The sequence below is a fragment of the Canis lupus genome, chromosome 3 (assembly GCF_048164855.1).
Source record: "Canis lupus baileyi chromosome 3, mCanLup2.hap1, whole genome shotgun sequence".
Classification (NCBI taxonomy): domain Eukaryota; kingdom Metazoa; phylum Chordata; class Mammalia; order Carnivora; family Canidae; genus Canis; species Canis lupus.
In genome coordinates, this window is record NC_132840.1 from 24,390,137 (window position 1) to 24,408,769 (window position 18,633).

At 60.9% G+C, this 18,633-nt stretch overlaps 3 protein-coding genes across 7 annotated transcripts in view; 1 reads left to right on the forward strand and 2 right to left on the reverse strand.

Annotated features, from left to right (window-relative positions):
• The first annotated feature begins 4,989 nt into the window (after positions 1-4,989).
• On the forward strand, positions 4,990-9,468 carry CDT1 (chromatin licensing and DNA replication factor 1). 3 transcript variants are annotated; one of them, XM_072819574.1, is made up of 11 exons: positions 4,992-5,296; positions 5,549-5,675; positions 5,811-6,037; positions 6,115-6,269; positions 6,782-6,979; positions 7,050-7,195; positions 7,332-7,432; positions 7,772-7,960; positions 8,276-8,404; positions 8,476-8,677; positions 9,130-9,468. In XM_072819574.1, the coding sequence occupies exons 1-11, from the start codon at positions 5,066-5,068 to the stop codon at positions 9,291-9,293; spliced, it is 1,869 nt and encodes a 622-aa protein (XP_072675675.1). In that variant the 5' UTR covers positions 4,992-5,065; the 3' UTR covers positions 9,294-9,468. The 3 variants fall into 3 exon arrangements, with proteins under 3 accessions (XP_072675674.1, XP_072675673.1, XP_072675675.1); XM_072819573.1 differs by having other exon boundaries at positions 4,990-5,296; positions 5,549-6,037; positions 7,772-7,924; XM_072819572.1 differs by having other exon boundaries at positions 4,991-5,296; positions 5,549-6,037.
• Positions 9,469-9,993: 525 nt separating this feature from the next.
• APRT (adenine phosphoribosyltransferase) lies at positions 9,994-12,381 on the reverse strand. Of its 3 annotated transcripts, XM_072819585.1 has the most exons (6): positions 12,227-12,375; positions 12,001-12,107; positions 10,838-10,971; positions 10,582-10,660; positions 10,302-10,348; positions 9,994-10,214 (listed from the first exon to the last, which is right to left on the reverse strand). In XM_072819585.1, the coding sequence occupies exons 1-6, from the start codon at positions 12,304-12,306 to the stop codon at positions 10,206-10,208; spliced, it is 456 nt and encodes a 151-aa protein (XP_072675686.1). In that variant the 5' UTR covers positions 12,307-12,375; the 3' UTR covers positions 9,994-10,205. The 3 variants fall into 3 exon arrangements, with proteins under 3 accessions (XP_072675686.1, XP_072675687.1, XP_072675685.1); XM_072819586.1 differs by lacking the exon at positions 10,302-10,348 and having other exon boundaries at positions 12,227-12,381; XM_072819584.1 differs by having other exon boundaries at positions 9,994-10,348; positions 12,227-12,381.
• Positions 12,382-12,706: 325 nt separating this feature from the next.
• GALNS (galactosamine (N-acetyl)-6-sulfatase) overlaps positions 12,707-18,633 on the reverse strand; it is a 28,672-nt gene continuing 22,745 nt past the window's right edge. The window contains exons 12-14 of the mRNA XM_072819582.1: positions 17,312-17,433; positions 15,434-15,551; positions 12,707-13,439 (exon numbers count right to left, since the gene is read on the reverse strand). Of these exons, the coding sequence (XP_072675683.1) occupies positions 13,353-13,439; positions 15,434-15,551; positions 17,312-17,433 (327 nt within the window). The 3' untranslated portion in view covers positions 12,707-13,352. The remainder of the gene's footprint in view (positions 13,440-15,433; positions 15,552-17,311; positions 17,434-18,633) is intronic.

Here is an 18,633-nt window from a genome sequence, read left to right on the forward strand (position 1 = left end):
TGGGGGCCAGCATGGGGGTGAATGAGGCAAGCTTCCCTTCCTCAGGCTAGAGTAGTAGAGTAGGATCCATGTGCAAGGTCAAGTCCACAGAAGGCCAGGTCCCTCTTCCCGCTAGGTCTGCAATGGGCAGGCGGTGGCAGGGCAGGAGAGCTTAGTGGGGTTTCCCACGACTAATTTTCACTTACCCCAGTGGGCACTGCCACTGTCCCCCGCAGTGTCCAGCACCCAGTGGGCGGGCAGTGGCTGCTGCCAAGTGGGCCTGTCTCACTGCCGGGTTGGCCCCTGTGCTCGAGGGGCCTTTCCCTCCGCAGGGCTGTGAGCTCCCCACCCCACATCTAGCCCACCTGTATGGGGAGTGGCCTGTGGCGGGGCTCCCGAGGTCCTCAGGTGAAGGACATTTACAGCCCTACGGAGGGTAGGCCAGGGCCAGGGCGAGGGGGGCCGCGGCGAGCTGGGCCGGGAGGGCAGACGCCAGGGGTCGGCCCCGCCTTCCTCCTCGTCCTCGCGGAGCAGGACCCCGGGGTGCAGGCCTGTGACTGTCCACAGGTTCTGCGTGCGGCTCCGCTCCGGGCATTCTGAGTGGGCTCTTATCGTCGCGAGGGCCACCTTCCCCCGAGGACAGGGCAGCAGGGTTCAGGACAGGAGGCGCGGAGCCTGCAGGATCCTCGGGCCGAGGTGACCCAAGTGGCCCGGCGGCTCTCCCGTGCCCGCGCCAGAGCGGGGTACCCCTCCCCGCTCCTTCAAGCCGGAGCGCCAGGCCTCGGCTCCGCCCACGCCCACCCTCGAGCCACACCCCCGGTGGCCCCGCCCCGCCCCGCCCGGCCCCGCCCCCGCCGCCGGAGCTCCCTACGGCCCCGCCCCGCCTCAGAGCCCCGCCCCTAACCTACCCGGAGCCACGCCCACCAACCACGTCATCTCGGCCACGCCCCTTCCGGCCACGCCCGCCACAGACACCGCCCCCTTCTGCAGTTACGCCCCGCCCCGTGCCGCCGCGTGATTGACAGCGCGGGGCTGCGCCAGGGCCTGGTCTCCTGGTGGAGCTGGGGGCCTGAGGTCTAACGTCGCGTGTCCTTGGGCGCGGTCCCTGCCCTGTGCCCGGCCGCCGGGTCGTGCGGACTCCCGCCCTGCAGCCTCCAGCTCGCCAGGACCTAGGCTCTGCCCTGCGCTTGTGGGAAAGATAAAGTATTTCCGTGAAAATTGAGCTTGCTCCAAGGTGAGATGTAAGGTGTAAAGTCCGAACTGCACTTAGTATGACTGATACCAGGACTTAGTGATGTTGTGACGTGGATGGTGGTGAAGATGTGAAACAGCTCCTTGATAAAGTTTATATCGATTACTTGTTCAAATGATAACATTTGGGACATAATGGGTAAAATAAAAATATACTTTAAAAGGACTGTCGGGCATCCCGGGTGGCCCAACGGTTTAGCACCGCCTTCAGCCCGGGGTGTGATCTTGGAGACCTGGGATCGAGTCCCAGGTCGGGCTCCCTGCATGGAGCCTGCTACTCCCTCTGCCTGTGTCTCTGCCTCTCTCTATGTGTCTCTCATGAATAAATAAAAAATAAAATAAAATAAAAGGACTGTTACCTGATTTTTCTTTCTTAACGTAGCTACAAGAAAAGTAAAACTACCCCTGTGGCTCCCACCACATTTGTGTCGGGTGATGGTGCTCTGGACACTCACATGTGGATCAAGACACAGTGTGCCCTGTCCCCACCCTGATAGACTCTGAAAGCAGGTGTGTTGTTGGCAGTGTCACTGTCATACCGGAGCTTGCTGCTACATTTGCCTTCCCAGGGCTCTGCTGAGAGCATATTCTGTGAGGTCCCCTTGAATAGGATGAGGATGTGAGGCTCAGGAGGAGAAGAGACCTCCTAGGTCACTTAGCCCGTGGGCAGCAGCAGCTTCTCCACCCTCCCATTTGTCCCATCTTGTCTGTTGGACGGTGAGCACACTGCAGGCTGATCCTTGCTGAGACCCAAGTGTCTTCACTGAAGGTCAAGCTGCCTCTGGATTTCGCTGTGCACATCACATTATAAGCTAAGACCATGAAAAGCTCCAGGTGACAGGCTCTCTGGGGAACCCAGGAAATCACCTAAAACCTGAATTCCACCATAAATCTCCAGCTCTGGTCAGGTCTCTTGGGGAGGAGAGGCCGACAGAGACAGAGGTGGGCTTGCAGAACTGGCACCCCGGTGCGCTAGCTTTATGCCCTGCAAGTCTTGGCTTCTTCATCCCCAAATGGAGCATGGCTTGTAGGTTTTCTCTGAGGGTGAGAGAGAGAAGGCATTCCAATTACGGGGAACTGGGCCAGCACGCGGCACACCTGAGTAGAGTCCATCTATTATTGTTTTGTGAAGCGGCTTTGAAAGTGATCAGGTGCTGCACACTCTTGGGTGGTAGTTGTTAGTGCAAATGGGATTAGGACAGAGTGGTTAAGATGCCATCATTCCTGTGGGGCATGTGCTACGGTAGCAGACCAGGGGGTGGGATGGCTTCTAGTGACACGGCTGTAACTCAGACTCAGAACTGACTGCAACTCTAGTCATTTTTTGAGAGTGTGGTTAAAATGACAATGATGCTGGTGGTGGTCTGGATTGTATTCTCTACTCGGTTCTCCCTCAGATATTCCCGTGGCCGCTCCTTCTTGCCATTCAGTGTCATCTTCTCCACGAGGCCTCCCTGAACCCTCAGATCTAAAGTGGCTCCCCCAGTCACTCCATCTCATATTCTTTATCTGAAACTGTTTTTTAATAAAACTAATTTGTCTCTCTCCAGTAAAATGTGACCTCCTTGAGAGCAGGGGCCTCATCTGTTTTGTTCTCAACCTGGTCCAGAGCAGACCCTCAGTGGCCCTGCCTGCACTAGGCCTTTGACAGCCAGGTTCCCAGTGGACACACTCAGTAAATACTGGTGACCACACGAATGAAAGCACAGTCCCCAATCTCCTGGCTTCTCCAGGGTGAATATCCACAAACAAAGGTTCTAGCTCCTTTGTTATTTGGTCTCTCGTTCTCCTGAAGGCATTGTAGCCGGGCTCCATCCTCTTCACATCCCCTAACATGACACTTCTGGTGGAGCTGGGGCAGAACAGAGCAGAGAAGGGCTTTCACTTCCCTTATTCTAGGCTCTATACTTTTATTATAGTATAATAATACTATATTATTATGATAATACTATATCCAACCTCCTCGGGTTGGAAGAAATAGAAACTCTGAGAGGCACTTTAAGCCAAAGATGCAGAGGTATGGGGGTGTGTGTGTGTGTGGCTAGAGACTGCTTCATATAAACCTGGGCCATCATGACAGGCTGGGGGGCTCCTGTGAGAACAAACGAGAGACCACTAAAAACTATCTGAGTCAGCTGCTGTGTCTGGATGACTGTCCTGGGGTCACAGGGTTCCTTGCTCACTATCTCTGTGTCCACATCCATGGTAGAAGGTGGCTGTCCTACTCCATCTCACTTCCCACAACCACAGGTGACAGAAGGGTGATTCCAACTCCAGTCTTGTGTCCCAGGAGAGGATCTGATTGGTTCAGCTGTGTATCTCCCATCCAATCAGCTGTGACTGGAAGGTGGGGGTAACACCTTGCAGAGGTGGCTGATGAACTCCATCATTGTAGGTGGGTAGACAATTTTCTAAGAAGGAGCTGCCCACAAGGCTTAAGTCACCCCAAAAAGGCCTACTCACCGGGAGTGACATTAAAACCAAGAGTGGCATGGCCAGACACCGTGCAATGGTGTGGACACTGGCCAGAGCCCTGGAGTTTTCCCCAGGTTCCTGTGGTAAGGCATGCCCTCTCCCATTGGCTGGTTGTGGTGAGTGAATGAAGGCAGTACTGTTAAGTCCCCAGACTTTGCCTCATTCCATATGGGACAGGCACATTTTATTTAAGATTTTATTTATTTGACAGAGAGAGAGAGAGAGAGAGAGAGAACGCAGATAAGCAGGGGGGAGGGGCAGGGGGAGGCCAGGGAACCCAACGTGGGGCTGGACCCCAGGACCCTGAGATCGTGACCTGAGGCTGAAGGTAGATGCTTCACCCCAAGCTGCCCAGGCGCTCCTGAGACATACATTTTAGATTCACGTTCAGATCCTACAAGATCCCTGTGAAGGGTCCTTCCAGGGTTCAGCTAACCTCAGGGCCTCCTACGGCCTGCTTCTGTCGCCAGGAGAGCACCCCGGGGAGCTGGCCAGGACACAGCACTGCGTGACCATCTCCCTCCCAGGTGTCCCCTTCGTGTGTGTGGCCGGGAGGGCACACTCAGAGCACACAGCCATGTGGTGGCCAGGCAGGCAGGGAGTCTTCTCCGAAGTGGGCTCTGCCTCCCATCACTTCACACAGCTCTCCGGGGGCGGCATGAGCCTAGCCTGCACTCTGGCTCCAGGCGGGTGGGTGGGCAGGTGGGAAGGCAGATGGGACGCTGGTGGGAACGTGCTAGCATTCTGGAGGCTCTGGGGAGGCCTCCCGCTCATCAGCTTGTCTACAGAGGGCAGGGGCTGGGTGCAGATCCCGAAATCACTTGTGGTTAGATCCAGCGGCTCTAACTCTCCAAGACCAGGTGTTTCCATTCTAACTGTGAAACCAGGCACGGGAGAGAGGACAGCTGCCTCCCCCTGATGAGCAGCTGCGAGCCAGAGCTTCGTTCCCGGGGGTCTCGGGAGGCTGTGCCTACAATCTGTGCTGCCACCACAGCGCCACGATCTTGCACGTTTCCGAAGCAAGGGCTCAGCTGCCCGCTTCCTCCATCGCCAACCGCTGCTGCGGTCACCTCTACCCACCGAGAGGACCCGCGCGGCCCGGACGGCGACGTACCCGCGTCCGGCGGGGGCGGGGGCGGAACTAGCCCGCGTGCCGCGAGACTCGTAGAAAGGGCCGCGCGACGGCGCATGCGCGAGCGTCAGTGCGCATGCGCCCGGGCGCGTCCATCTCCTGCCCCCCCAGCCCCCGGCCCGATGGTTCCGCCCGCGGGGGGCGGGGCCAGGCGCGGCGGGAAAATCGGCGCGGAGCGCGGCACGACTTCCGTCCCTCCGGGTCGCGGTTCCAGTCCCTGCAAGCGCCATGGCACAGCCCCGCCTCACCGACTTCTTCGCGCGCCGCCGCCCCGGGCCCCATGCCTCCCGGCCGCGCACCAAGGCGGCTTGGCGCACCCCGAGCCCCACCGAGCCCGCGCTCCGCGCCCGGGTCCGCACCCCCGGCAGCAGCCGCAAGCGCCCCCGCCCGCCCGCCGAGCCTGCGCGCGACCGCCCCGCGCCCCCCGCGCGCCGGAGGCTGCGGCTGCCGGCGGACGCGGTGAGGGGGAAACCGAGGCGGGGGGGTCTGCGCAGACAGCAGGGCGCCGGCTTGCTGGGGCCGCCCTGAGAACCGAGCGCCAAGGTGCGGGCGGAGGGGCGGCTAGATGTCCGGCCTGGCGGCCAGGGTGGGCGACCAGGGGTCAGGGCCTCGGGCTGGAGTGCGGCAGAACCGCGTTGGCGCCGGCAGCGCCCCTTCTGGCTAGCTGGGGAAGTAGGAGCCCTCGTTCACCTCTGGGGTCCTGCCCTCCAGGCCTCCCGTCCGGCGCCGGCTGTCCCTGACGCCCCGGAGGACTCTTCTGACCCTTCTGACCCGGCTGCCCTGGCCGCCCCGGCTGTCCCTGACGTCCCGGATGACTCTGCTGACCCTGCCTCTCCATCTGACCCAGCTGCCCTGGCCGCCCCGGCTGTCCCTGACACCCCGGGTGGCTCTGCTGACCCTGTCTCTCCATCTGACCCGGCTGCCCTGTCCGCCCCGGCTGTCCCTGACGCCTCAGATGTCCCTGCTGCCCCACCTGCCCCAGCTGCCCTGGCCGCCCCGGCTGTCCCTGACACCCCGGGTGGCTCTGCTGACCCTGGCTCTCCAACTGACCTGGCTGCCCTGGCTGCCCCGGCTGTCCCTGACGCCTCAGATGTCCCTGCTGCCCCACCTGCCCCAGCTGCCCTGGCTGTCCCTGGCTCCCCAGAGCAGGCCCCTCTCTCAGCAGGTCGGCTGCATCGCCTGGCTGCCCAGGAGAGCAGGGTGAGGCTGGACCCAGGGCGGGGGAGGTAGAGTGGTGTGGGTGTGACTGGCCAGCTGATAGCATCTTGTGTCCACAGGCCTCCTCAAAAGTCACTCTTTCTGAGCTCAAGTCGTGTCTGCAGCGGGCACGGGAGCTTGGGGCTCGGGCCCAGAAGCTGAGGGCAGGTGCCCAGAGGAAGGATGCTGGGGAATCCAGCGTCCCCAAGGACCAGGGGCACCCAGCAGGGGCGTGGTGAGTCCTGGGTGGGTGGTTGGGCTGCGGAGGGAAGGCTAGGCTGGTGGGAGCAAAGGCAGGACAGGGCTGGGCGGGGGCTGGGGGGGGGACTGCCCCTTCCATAGAATCCATCGACAGGCTTTCAGATCCCCGCCCTGCCCCTTGCTAGCTCTGCGCCCTGGCTTCTGTGAGATGCTGCCAGTTCTGGCCACAGGCTGTCCTCCCTGTGGTCATCATGTGCCTCTTGGAGATAAAGAAGCCAGGGTTGGGGGGGCCCAGGACTTTCTAGGTGACCAGACAAGACCTGGCAGAGCCAGGTTTGAAGCTGCACATTCTGCCTCCATCTCAGTCATGCTCTTGACTGGTAGATGGGGCATGCGGGGGCTTTGAGAACTGCTCTGTGGTGTGGCATGGGAGAGGCTTCCAAGCCCTGGCTCTGGGGTCTCCTTGGCCACCCTGCCTGCCTGCCGTTGGCGTGGGAGGGGTGTGGGTCTGGTGCTTCTCTTGAGGCCTGGCTCCCTCCCTGGCAGTGGAGAGAAGGCACCTGCCTACCAGCGCTTCCATGCCCTGGCGCAGCCGGGGCCCCCAGGCCTCGTGCTGCCGTACAAGTACCAGGTGCTGGCAGAGATGTTCCGCAGCATGGACACCATCGTGGGCATGCTCTACAACCGCTCTGAGACCGTGACCTTTGCCAAAGTCAAGCAGGGTGTCCAGGACATGATGCGCAAGTGAGTGGCCCTCAGGGGGTGGGGGCCTCGCCCTGCCCGGTGCGCTCTGACCCCAGCACCTTTCCTATAGGCGCTTTGAGGAGCGCAACGTGGGCCAGATCAGAACTGTGTACCCTGCTTGTTATCGCTTCCGCCAGGAGCGCAACATCCCCACCTTCAAGGATGGCATTAAGAGATCTGATTACCAGCTTACCATCGAGCCAGTGTTGGACCAGGGTGAGTGTGCTGTGGCCAGGTCCACGCAGCTCTGAGCCTGTTTCTCTGCCAGGGACTGTCGATGAGACATGTGGTCTAGGGGCTGGGCGACTGGGTTGGCCCGGCCTGGGGGCTCAGGCCTGAACCCTTCCCACAGAGGCTGGCAGCGCGGCTCCCCAGCTCACGGCCTCACACCTCCTGCAGCGCCGGCAGGTTTTCAGCCAGAATCTGGTGGAGCGCGTACGGGAGCATCACAGGGTGAGTGGGCGGTTCTCGTAGGAAGTGTGCCCTCCTCCAGTGCCCCAGCCCTTCCCGTAGCTCTTAGTCTTAACTTGCAGGACACAGGCCTTCTCGAGAGGCTGAACTCCTCCTCTGCTGCCTCCTACAGGGTGGGTGCCCAGCTGGGTGAGGGTGAGGAGCTTGGCAGGGCAGCCTCAGGCTCCAGGAGGTTTGTGATGGGTTCAGTGGGTGCCGTTGGCCCTGCGGAGCACCCAGAGCAGAGAGGGGCAGGAAGTTACCTGAAGTCATCCGGCAGGGACAGGGCCCCAGCGAATGTGCCCAGGGTCACCCAGTACCCTCTACTCCCTTTTCACACAGGCCTTCCTGGCCTCCCTGAACCCTCCCATGGTGGTGCCTGAGGAGCGGCTGACACGCTGGCACCCACGCTTCAATGTGGACGAAGTACCTGACATCGAGCCGGCTGAGCTGCCCCGGCCACCTGCCACGGAGAAGGTGGCCACCGCACAAGAGGTGTTGGCTCGTGCCCGCGGCCTCATGTCACCCAGGGTGAGACTGTGTCAGGGATCATAGGGGCAGGGCAGTCCAGCCTCCACGTGGGCACCGACCAGCCCCATCCTTAGCCACGCACTTCGTGGGGGTGGGATGTGCCCTCCCTGCTGGCTAGCTTTGCCCTGGGGCAGCGATTATTTGCCCTGATGCACAGGGCGAGCTTGGGCTAGACAGACCAGTGTCCACAGGGACGGGGGAAGGCTTCTCTTCATAGACCAGTGTCCATGTGGATGGGAGAAGGCTTCTCCTCACAGACCAGTGTCTACGTGGATGGGAGAAGGCTTCTCATTTCTCTTCTTTGCCCTGCCCCAGATGGAAAAGGCCCTGAGTGACCTGGCTCTGCGTACGACCAAGCCTAGCAGCCCTGGGGCCCCCAGCCCTGCCCTGCCGGTCACCCCACCTGCGACCCTGAAGGGGGTGTCCCAGGACCTGCTAGAGAGGGTGAGTGTTTGGGGTCCTGGAAGGAGGGCCATGGGGGTGGCTTTCCACTGACTGTTCCCGGGCTCCTGTAGATCCGCTGCAAGGAGGCACAGAAGCAGCTGGCGCAGATGACCCGAAACCCAGAGCAGGAGCAGCGGCTGCAACGGCTGCAGCGGCTGCCCGAGCTGGCCCGCGTGCTGCGCAGCATCTTTGTGTCCGAGCGTAAGCCTGCGCTCACCATGGAGGTGGCCTGCAGCAGGATGGTGGGCAGCTACCCTGCAGCCATGAACCCCGGTGTGTGCAGGGGTTGGGGCTGGGCCCTCTCCGCATCCCTGAATCCTGGGTGAGGGTGGGCGCCGTGGATTTGCCACCTGCCCCCTGATGTGTTTGGAGCATCTGTGTTGTGGACTGGGTGGGCACAGTGCTCTTGGGGTCATCTCCAGCCTCTACCCTTATGACCCAGCCAGTCCCCGCTGCAGCCCCACGGGAATTCAATTCCCTCCAAGCCAGGGGTGGCTCCCCCTTGGGGATGGGGGCTGGCCTGGGGCTCATTGGGGGGAGCTCAGCATTTCAGCGAGGCTGTTCTGGGTCCCCTTCCCCATCTACTCATACAGACCAGCGTGGTAGGGGCTAGAACAAACACTGGGCATCGGGAAGGCCTGCTGACAGGGCTGGGTACCCGTCCCCTGGGGTTAGCACCACTTAGCTATGTACACACCCCAGCCTCACATATCCCCTGTCTGCAGGAGAGATGGAGAAGCACATACGGCTCCTTTCTGAGCTGCTACCCGACTGGCTTAGCCTCCACCACATCCGCACAGACACCTACATCAAGCTGGACAAGGCTGCTGACCTGGCAGGTGTCATCATGAGGCTGGCCCACCTTGCCCTTGCAGAGGCAGCACTGTGAGCCTTGCGGACACTGGCCTCAGGCTCCTGGCCCACCCGCTGTGTCCATTTTACTCCCATTAGGAACACGATGCACTTTCCTCCCTTCTGCACTCCCCACCAGGCTTTCTGGCCAGTGTGGATGGTAGGCCTACCCCAGAGCAGCGTATCGTCATTAAACTGGTTTCTGTTGGGGACTTTGTCTTGGCTGTTGGGTGTGTAGAAAAGTGGGGTATGGGAGAGGTGGCCTTGTGGTCACTGGGCCAGGCAGTTGACACCCCCTAGACGTCCACGTAGGAATCCAGGGTGATCCCGTGGGCTTGGTGCCCCCCTAGATCCTTGTAAGAGGCAGGCAGGCTGCGAGACCAGGGTGGTAGGCCACTGGCTCTGAGGATGGAGGGAAGGCTCTGGAAGCCAAGGACGTGGTGTTCCTGGAGCCTCTGGAAGGAACTAGACCTGTCAAAACTGACCAACACTTCCAGTGTCTAGAACCCTAAGAAAAGGTGCTTCTGAGCCACCCTGGTGGGTGGGACTTGTGAGAGCAGCAACCAGAAAGCAGTTTGGGCGGCACCCAGTCTCTGCTCCTTCTAAGGACATAAGACAGCTGGCTGAGGACAGTACCACAGACAGGCCCGCCCAACCTGCCAGGTGGGATTCCTGCACGTCCTTGCCCCCCGGCCCAGATCCCACTCCTCCCCGGCACCTGGAGGAAGAGCAGCCAGTGTAGCAAAATAGTTTATTCATCCTCTCTGTGTTTGTACGTGGAGCTGCTGGGGCTTGGCACTTCCAGAACCTGCCGGAAGGGCCCTGAAGGTGGCCCAGGCACTGGAACAAGGCAACTGTACAAAACCGTTACAAAAGTGCAGGCAGATGGCCGGTGTCCCCCAGCAGCCAGCCACCAAGTTGGAACTCCCATCTGCCAGGCTGGGGCCCATCACTCATACTGCAGGAGAGAGAAAAAGGGGACAGGGTCCAGCTTCTCCCTGCCCTTCAGTGATGTCAGCTCCACCAGGCTCACGCACTCCAGTACCTTGGCCTGCAGTTGGCCCAACAGCTCACAGGCTGCGCGCATGGTTCCTAGGGTCAGCAGGGGGCAAGAATGAGGCCCTGCCTAGCTGGGGCCATCCAGCTAGGGGAGGGGGTGGGTAGGTAACGAGGCTCCCAACTGCCCACGCAGGGTCTTGGTGCTCCCTGGTAAACTGTAGAGTGTGGGCCCCAGTCCACTTCTGCTCCCACTCCCGTGGCGGGGCACATTCTTCTACCCTAGCAGCCATAGTACCAGGTCCTCTTTGCTAGGGGGAGACCCTCACCTCCAGTGGCCAACAGATCATCCACGACAACCACCTTCTCCCCTGGCTCCAGGGCATCTCTCTGGATTTCCAGCTGAGCCTGTGGACAGGAAGCAGAAACATGGTCTGCACATCTCCGGGAATGCCCCTGGTGTGCAGAGCCTCGGAGGGGACAGACCGGAGGCCAGTCTGGGCCCTGGTTCTTCGGCTGTGTGAGCCAGCCTGGTCTCCCAGATGCAAACTGAGCAACAACCATGGCCATTCTCAGCCCACTCACCTTGCCGTATTCCAGCGTGTACGAGGCCGACACGGTGGGGCCGGGCAGCTTCCCTTGCTTTCGGATGAGCACACAGCCTAAGCCGAGTTCCTGGGCCAGGGAGGGGCCAAACAGGAAGCCTCGGGAGTCCAGGCCTGTTGGCAAGAGCTGGGGTGTCAAGGGGCAGTGTGGCCCAGCAGCATGAAGAGCCCCATGGGCCCATACTAGGGAAGGACAGGAAGCCTTTGCAAAGACAGCAGGCTCCTAGGTTTGTTGGCTCCAGCCAGAAAGGCAGTGGCATCCATCCTCTTGAGGACATTGACCCAGTACCAAGTGCAGGGACTGCTGGGTGCTGATGGGCAGATTGGGAGCTGGGGCCACAGAAGAAGTGTATCCTGTTTGGGGGTGCAAGGAGCTGTGCGGCTGCTGGGTTGTTACCTGTCTTCTCCCCATAGTGCTGCCTCAGGTATCTGGGGAACAAGTAACTATAGAACAGACCCAGATGCCCCTTAAGCATCCTTCAAAGATGCATCTGCCCGAAAGGAAAAGTGCAGGGCCCCCACCTGGGAGGGCCAGGGGATGGGGCTCATGCAAGGCCAAGACCTGCCGGGGTGCTCCCTGAAGCCCCATGTTGGGGGAGGACCCACAGCTCAGTCTACACTGCAGAAGGGGTACACCACCATTCTTGGCCTAGTGGACTCTTGGCCAGACACACCCTGGGAGAGTCAGCCCGGTCTCCACGTGTCCAGGGCTGAGGACCTGGGACTTGGGGTGGGGGAAGGGGGTGACCTGGGCCTGGGCTGTGCCACCAAGGCTGGAGGGGAGGTGCAGCAGGTGTTCCTTACAGTCCGGGGAGGGGGGGGGGGTCACCGGCTAAACACTGATGCAGTGCCCAGCCTGTCCCCTGAGAGCTGGCCCCAAGCAAACGCTGGGCGCCCCTCCAGTGTGCGCTCTGTTCAGGGGAGAGGGACACCCCTGCGGCGGCAGGGGGCGGGCGGGACTAGGGGGGTATGCCCGGGGCACGCAGCGGCAGGGGGCGGCCAGGTCGCGAGGGGGGGTCCTGGGGCACGGCGGAGGCGGGGGGCGGGCAGGTCGCCGGGAGGGGGTCCTGGGGCACGCAGCGGCAGGGGGCGGCCAGGTCGCCGGGAGGGGGGACCCCGGGATTCAGGCGCCCGCCCACTTGCCCACGATGTAGTCGATCTTGCCGCCGTGGGTCTTCCTCAGGTGGCTAGCCAGCAGCTGGATGGAGGCGCGGAAGGAGTCGGGGTCCTTCAGGAGCGGCGAGATGTCCCTGGCAGGCGAGGTTAGGTTAGGCCGTGTGAGCCCAGGGGTCGGGCCCGGGCCCCGCTCACGCCCCCGCCCCGCCCCGCCCATCCGTCCGCGCGGCCCACGTGGCTGGCCCAGCCGCACCTGAACAGCACCCCCGGGATGGGGAAGTCCGGGAAGCTGCGGATGCGCCGCGCCACCAGCTGCAGCTCGGGGTCCGCCATCGCCAAGCCACCGCGCGTCGGCGAACCGCGGGCCGCAAGCTGCGCCGGGCGCTCGCCGGGGCGGGCCGGGCGGGCTGCTCTGCGCCTGCGCGGGGGGCGGGGCCGCGGGGGCGGGGCGGGCCGCTTGCGGGGCTACCGTATTTCACCGAATCTCGGGTGCCGGGGTGGTGGAGACGCGAGGGTTTCCCTGTACCCTGAACAAGCGTCCCCGCCGAGGGTGGCCTAGGCGGGCCGGGCGGGGCCCCGAGGGAGAGTCGGGGAGGAGGGGTGCTAGGGCCGCCGCCACGCCCCGCCTCCTCGGGGCCTCGGGGCGGGACCCCGCGATCGCACCCCGGCGCACTCTCCCGACGCCAACTTCCGCGAAATGCAGCTCTTAAAAGAAAACCACCGAAAATGCTCGTTACTTTATTCGAATGCTTTATTCTACTTCCTCCTTCGTCATCTCCCCAGTATTACAAGGACGCAGCTGTGGCATCGGCATCAGTGCGGAGACACGAAGATCCCCACCCCCCGTACGGAGTGGGGGCGCGGAGGGTCAGCAGGAAACACCCGCTGGAGCCCAGGGGCAGAGGGTTGGCAGGGCAGCTGAGGCACCGCTTACACCCGGGGTCCCGGGGTCCGGATCCTTAGGAAAGTGGGAAATCCAAGGTGCCCTCCGTTCCCCCGGGGCCGGGGAGGCCTTCCTTGGCTGTGGCCAAGATCCCCTCCCCAGTCACAACCCACCATCGTGGGGTGCAGGGGGCCTCTGCATAGGGCCAAGGGGCCAATGCAGGACAGGCGGGCCCTCTAGGTCCTGGGATGGAACCCAGCACATAAGAGGTCGGCAGGCCAGCAAGAGGGTTCCGAAGCTCCGGGGCCAGGTCTTGGGCACCAGTAGCCGTGCAGGTCCCGCAGGGGTGCAGATGAGGTCCATTTGGCATGGGCAGGGCAGAGGGCAGCTGGGGCTCTTCCAGCATGGGAGCCCTGGGGCCAGAGTCCTTCTCCCTGCAGGATCTGGTGGGCCCAGGGGCAGAGCCCAGGCCTGGCCTGAGCGGATCAGGCCACTGCTAGTGGGGCCAGGAGCACTTCTTGGGGGTGGACTCTGGGGGCGTCAGGCACTTCCCTAACTTTTCACAGCCTGGGGGCGCCCAGTTCTGGCAATGACAATTAAGAGAGAACATGAAGTTATTCTAACACTTCTGGGCTTTGCAGACTCCCGCCCTGTCCCTGTCCTCCTTGGCCTCAGGGCCCAGGGGAGGAGCTGCGGCCAGGCTGCTGCCTGCCCCTGCTGTAGCGCCACTTTTCAAGACAGGCTGACCCAGGAGGTTGCTCACAACCTGCTCAAGATCCTCCATAGAAAGCTCTTTGGTTGTCAGCTGGGGAGAGCTGGCTGGCTTCTGCAGTGGCTCTATGGGGTACAGCCCCTCGGCTGCACACTTACTCTATATAGCCCTGTTTCTCCTGGCACCAGAGACAGATTCATGCACATCCCTGTGCCTTGGCAGGGAGACTCAGAATCACCCTGGGGGCACTCCCCTGAGAGGGGGCCAGAGGCTGTTACTGCATCAGGGTATCAAAGGCAGGGAGAGTCCCGGGTGAAGCTCTCTCCTACTGTGGATGGCATCACATGGCAATGATGGCTCCTGCAGGGTGGGGCCAGTCATGGGGGCAGGGCAAATTTTGGATAAGGTAACTGTTCTCAACCTTTGAGGCAGAGCAAAATGACAGGGTGTGTGCACAATACAGATTCTGAGGCCCATCTACCCATCTGGGGGGGCAGGGAGAGCCGGGTGTCTGGTGTGCAGCAGGACAGCTGGCTGGGGCTCAAGGGCTGTGACTGACTGCAGGGCTGATCTTGTCAGAGACCAGAGTACACCATACCAAATCCTCATCCTGGCTGGGCTGGCAGGGGTTCATGTGCGAGGAGGGTAGAGGGCAGAGGGCAGGACCTTTCCTTCCTCCAGGTATGGTGAGGACAAAGGGCTTTGCACACACGTGCACCCACCACGTTCACACCCATGTAAATCATGCAGCGCTCCAGTGGCAGTGCTCACTCTGAAGTGTAGAGGCCAGTCCACACTGTTCCAGGCTGCTTACAGGATGGAGAGGGGGGTGTCCTGCACTCCTTCCGGGTCCAGGGGTCAGTCAGCTGTGACAGTCCCCACGGTGCCCAAGGGAGGGCGGGAAAGGACGTGGCCACCTAGAGACCCAGCCTGGGCCTGCAGTGCATTTGCTGACCTAGGAGGAACTTGGGTTTGGGGATAGCTTGCTTTCACAGGAAGATTAAAGGCAGGGCTTGGAGTGGGCATCAGGGGCTCCTCCCTGGGCCAGGGGCGGAGTGCTCTCAGGCTCCAGGGATCAAGGCACCTGAGGTCCTGAACCAGGGTTCTTCCTGTGCCACTGCTGTGAGTTCAGCACCCAGACAACCCCTGCTGGCTTCTGCCCCCAATGTCTTCCATACGGAGCTTCAGGACACGAGGCTCCAAGGTGTGGTGGCCCTGGCTAATGAGGTAGCCTTGCCCGCCCTTTAATCATGCTTAGCACCAGGAAAATGCTTCCAATGCCCGACTCTATTTTCCTGGCACACCCCCTCCACGCCCCGTCCACCCCACGCAACACTTTGACTCCCCCCTCCCCCCACCAGCGGGCTGGACTCCACAAAGCAGCTTCAAAGGTGCTTAGCTATTCTCAAAATTACAGGGCAGGTCTGGGGGATGGGGTGCTTGGGGGAGGGGCTGTTAGGCTGGGAAGCCAGGCTAAACCATCCTGAGAGTGCTCGGTGGGTTCTGGGGTGCATGTGTCCCTGATGAGACCTTCAGGCCATCAAACGTGTGCGCACCCCACATGGGTGTGGCTTATCCAGCACCCGCAGAGGAGTCAAGCCCCTCCCCCACCCCCACACCAGGTCTGCACCAGGGCAGCAGGAGGGAAGCGGGGCTCTAGCCTGTAGCCCCAGCAGCCTCTGAAAGCGTGCTGTCTGCTGGACTCCTGCCCCACTGCCCAGGGGTTGCCTCAGCTGCCAGAACCTGCTGCAACCCTAGACTGCTCCATGTTGAAAATATGGGTGATGATCTGGGGTGTGCAGACTTCATGTAGCCCTGGGGACACCCTCCCCACATCGGCAGCCCGTGGCACGTCAACCACTTACCATGACTGCCCGGTCACACACATTGAGTTGGGGCTGTCCAGGGACCAGGGTCTTCTGGTGCTGCTGGACAACGGGGGTGACCCTTTGAAGGACATCCAGGTACTCAGTGCTGGCAAAACTAGAAGCAAGAGTGTTAGGTCACTGAGGTAGGGAGGCCCAGGCAGGTTGGGAAGGGGCCTTGGGGATGAGGGACCCCTCCCTGATGGAGATGCCAGACAGTAGCCCCCCACCACTCTATGCACAGTGGGGGTCCTGCCCAGGGGCAGGTGTGCAGCTCGGGAACACTCCCCACGCACGGGGCTGCAGGCACAGTGGCCAGGACTCCTGCCTCGCTGTTCAGGCCCTGAGCCTTGGCCGGCACCGCCGGGGGCACCGCCAGGGTCAGGGTACCCTGGAGCAGACCCAGATCTCTACAGGCTCCTGGGGCCTTGCCAATTTCTCGGGCCTTCTGGCCCAGATTTGTGTAGCAGGAGCAGCTGGTCCTGTCTTGCTCACTCTGGTCTCTGGGCCTGTAACGGTGCCTCTCCCAGCTCTGCCCCGCTCAGCAGACCCTCCACCGTGTCCTGTAGGCTGTGCTCACAGCACACACCACCTGCAAGCTTTTCAAAGCCTGTCTCGAGGCCTGTGTGGAGGCCTGTGTGGAGTCTTCACCCGATTCTGCAGCCAAAGGCACTGGGAAGAACAGGGCATAAGCTGTGTTCAGCAGTCTCAGGGCCGTGGTGCAAGTGCATGTGGGAACCCTCCTGAGCTGGGAACCCTCCTGAGCTGGGTCTTCTTTCCAGAACCGTGTCCCACCCTAGGTCTGGGTCTCCTTGTCTGGAGCACGGGCACCAGGGCTGCCATGTGTAAGCTCTGGGTGATCCTGGGGCCAGTCAGGCAGCTGGGAGGCAGAGGGACAGCACATGGCACCTCCAGAAATGGCCCTGCCACCTGCTCCTGTGGTCCTGCTGGGTCTTGGCCATGAAGCTACTTCCAGGGGCAGGCGGAGGGCTTGGACTGCCTCCTCCCAACCTCCTCCCAGCTCAGCCTGATTCCTGACCACACTTGTACCTGCCTCTGGGTTCCAGACCACGAGGGGCTCCCAGCCTCCCCCCGTGAGTGTCCTGGAGCCTCCGTAACAAATGGCCACAGACTGGGGCTTAGACAAGCAGAATCTCTTCCCTCCCAGTTCTGCAGGCCAGAGTCTGAGACCCAGGCAGAAATGCACCCCCTCTCAGAGGCTCCACTTCTGCCTCTGTTTTCCTGTGGCCTCTCCCCTGTGTCTGTGGCCTGTCTTCTGCCTCCTGTGGATACTCTCATTGAATTTGGGGCCACCCTACTCCAGTACAACCTCATTTCCACCTTCATCTTAATTACCCCCACAAAGTCCCTCTTGCCAGTAAGACCATGGATGAGTTAGTGGATGCAGGTGTGGGGGACATCTGTTTCCTTCCCACAGTCCTGGGCATCTAAGCTGGACAAAGGTCCCAGGATGTGTCTTGAGTACTCTGGGTGGCCAGACCGGGAGGGTGAAGCCCCAGGGTGGGTCTTTCCAGGCTGGGGCTTCCTGCCACATACAGTGGTTCTCGTCTACCCCACACCCCCGACTCTCAAACCCCCACAGCAGCTACCCCCGAAGGCAGCGTGGGGTGGGGGTCATGTGACTGGGTCACAGAGACCAGTGGAGTGGGAGACATGGATGGCAGGCCAGGGCAGAGGCGGACACCAGAGGACAGGCGCTGCAGACCTGTTGGGGCAGGAGGACCCATGCTTTGCTTGGTGTTTTTACGGGTCTCCAAAGCTCAAGGCATGCATGTGACTCTCTGGGAATACCAACCCCCTAGTGTGTGCCTGCAGTTAATGGGGCCTAGCCAGGGTTTTCCTGGCACCCTGGCTCACCTGAGGGGGAACCTCTCCCCAGGGTCTCGTCCCAGGTGGAAGATTAGGGGCAGCTTCGTGTGCTCCTCCTGCGTGTGGGTGGTGACTCCTGAGACGTTCTGCCCAGGGCAGAAATCAATGCCCTGAAACAAGAGGCCAGGAGGGCAGTGAGTGCCATGTGTGCCCACACCCTGGGAGCCCAGGAAGCAGTGGCCATGAACTCCGCAAGGCAGGCCAGTCCATCTCATGGCTGTGTGCTGCATCCCAGGATGCTTGAGTGAGCATGCGAGGGCCAAGCATGATGGAGGACGGTGTCTTTCCAATGCCTCAGGCTCAGAGCTGCAGAGCCATCAGGCCTGTATTCTTGTACCACGCTGGCCCCCTTTTTTGGGTGGGGAGAGGTGAATCTCTTTAAAATATGTTAGGAGCGCCCGGCGGGCTCTGTTGGTGGGGCATGTAACTCTTGAGCTCAGGGTTGTGAGTTTGAGCCCCACCTTGGGTGTAGAGATTGGTTACAAAAAAAAAAAAAAAATCTTAAAAAAAGATTATTACTTAAAATAAATAAACTATTTTAGCCCATATTGGCAGCTTGACCTTAATTAACTTCCAGGGCAAAGCTGCCCCACCTGGTCAGACTCCTGCAGCCTCCTCGGAGGCCAGGAAGAAACGGGAGGCCCAAGTGCCGGGGAACAGGCTAGGACTGAGACAGACGTGTGGCCAGAGCTCCCACTACCCCCTTCCTCCCCAGGCCACCCCTGCCCTCAGGGTTCCTGGTGGGGGCAGCTTCTGAGCTGCATCTGAAAAGGGAAGTCACCCATTCACCCCCTCCCCCTGCCCTCCTCCCCTTCCACCACCACAGCAACTTCTTGCAAGATACATCCATGAAGGCCAGAGAAACAAAAGCAAAAATGAATCACTGGGACTTCATCAAGATGAGAAGCTTCCGCACAGCAAAAGAAACACTCAACAAAACTAAAAGACAACCCACAGAATGGGAGAAGATATTTGTAAATGACCCGTCAGATAAAGGGCCAGTGTCCAAGATCTCTAAATAACTTATTCAACTCTACAGCAAAGAAACCAACAATCCAATCATGAAATGGGCAAAAGACATGAACAGAAATCTCACAGAGGAAGACATAGACATGGCCAACACGCACATGAGAAAATGCTCCGCATCACTGGCCATCAGGGAAACACAACTCAAAAGCACAATGTGATACCACCTCACACCAGTGAGAATGGGGAACATTAAGAAGACAGGAAACAACAAATGTTGGAGACGATGTGGAGAAAGGGGAACCCTCCTGCACTGTTGGTGGGAATGTGAACTGGTGCAGCCA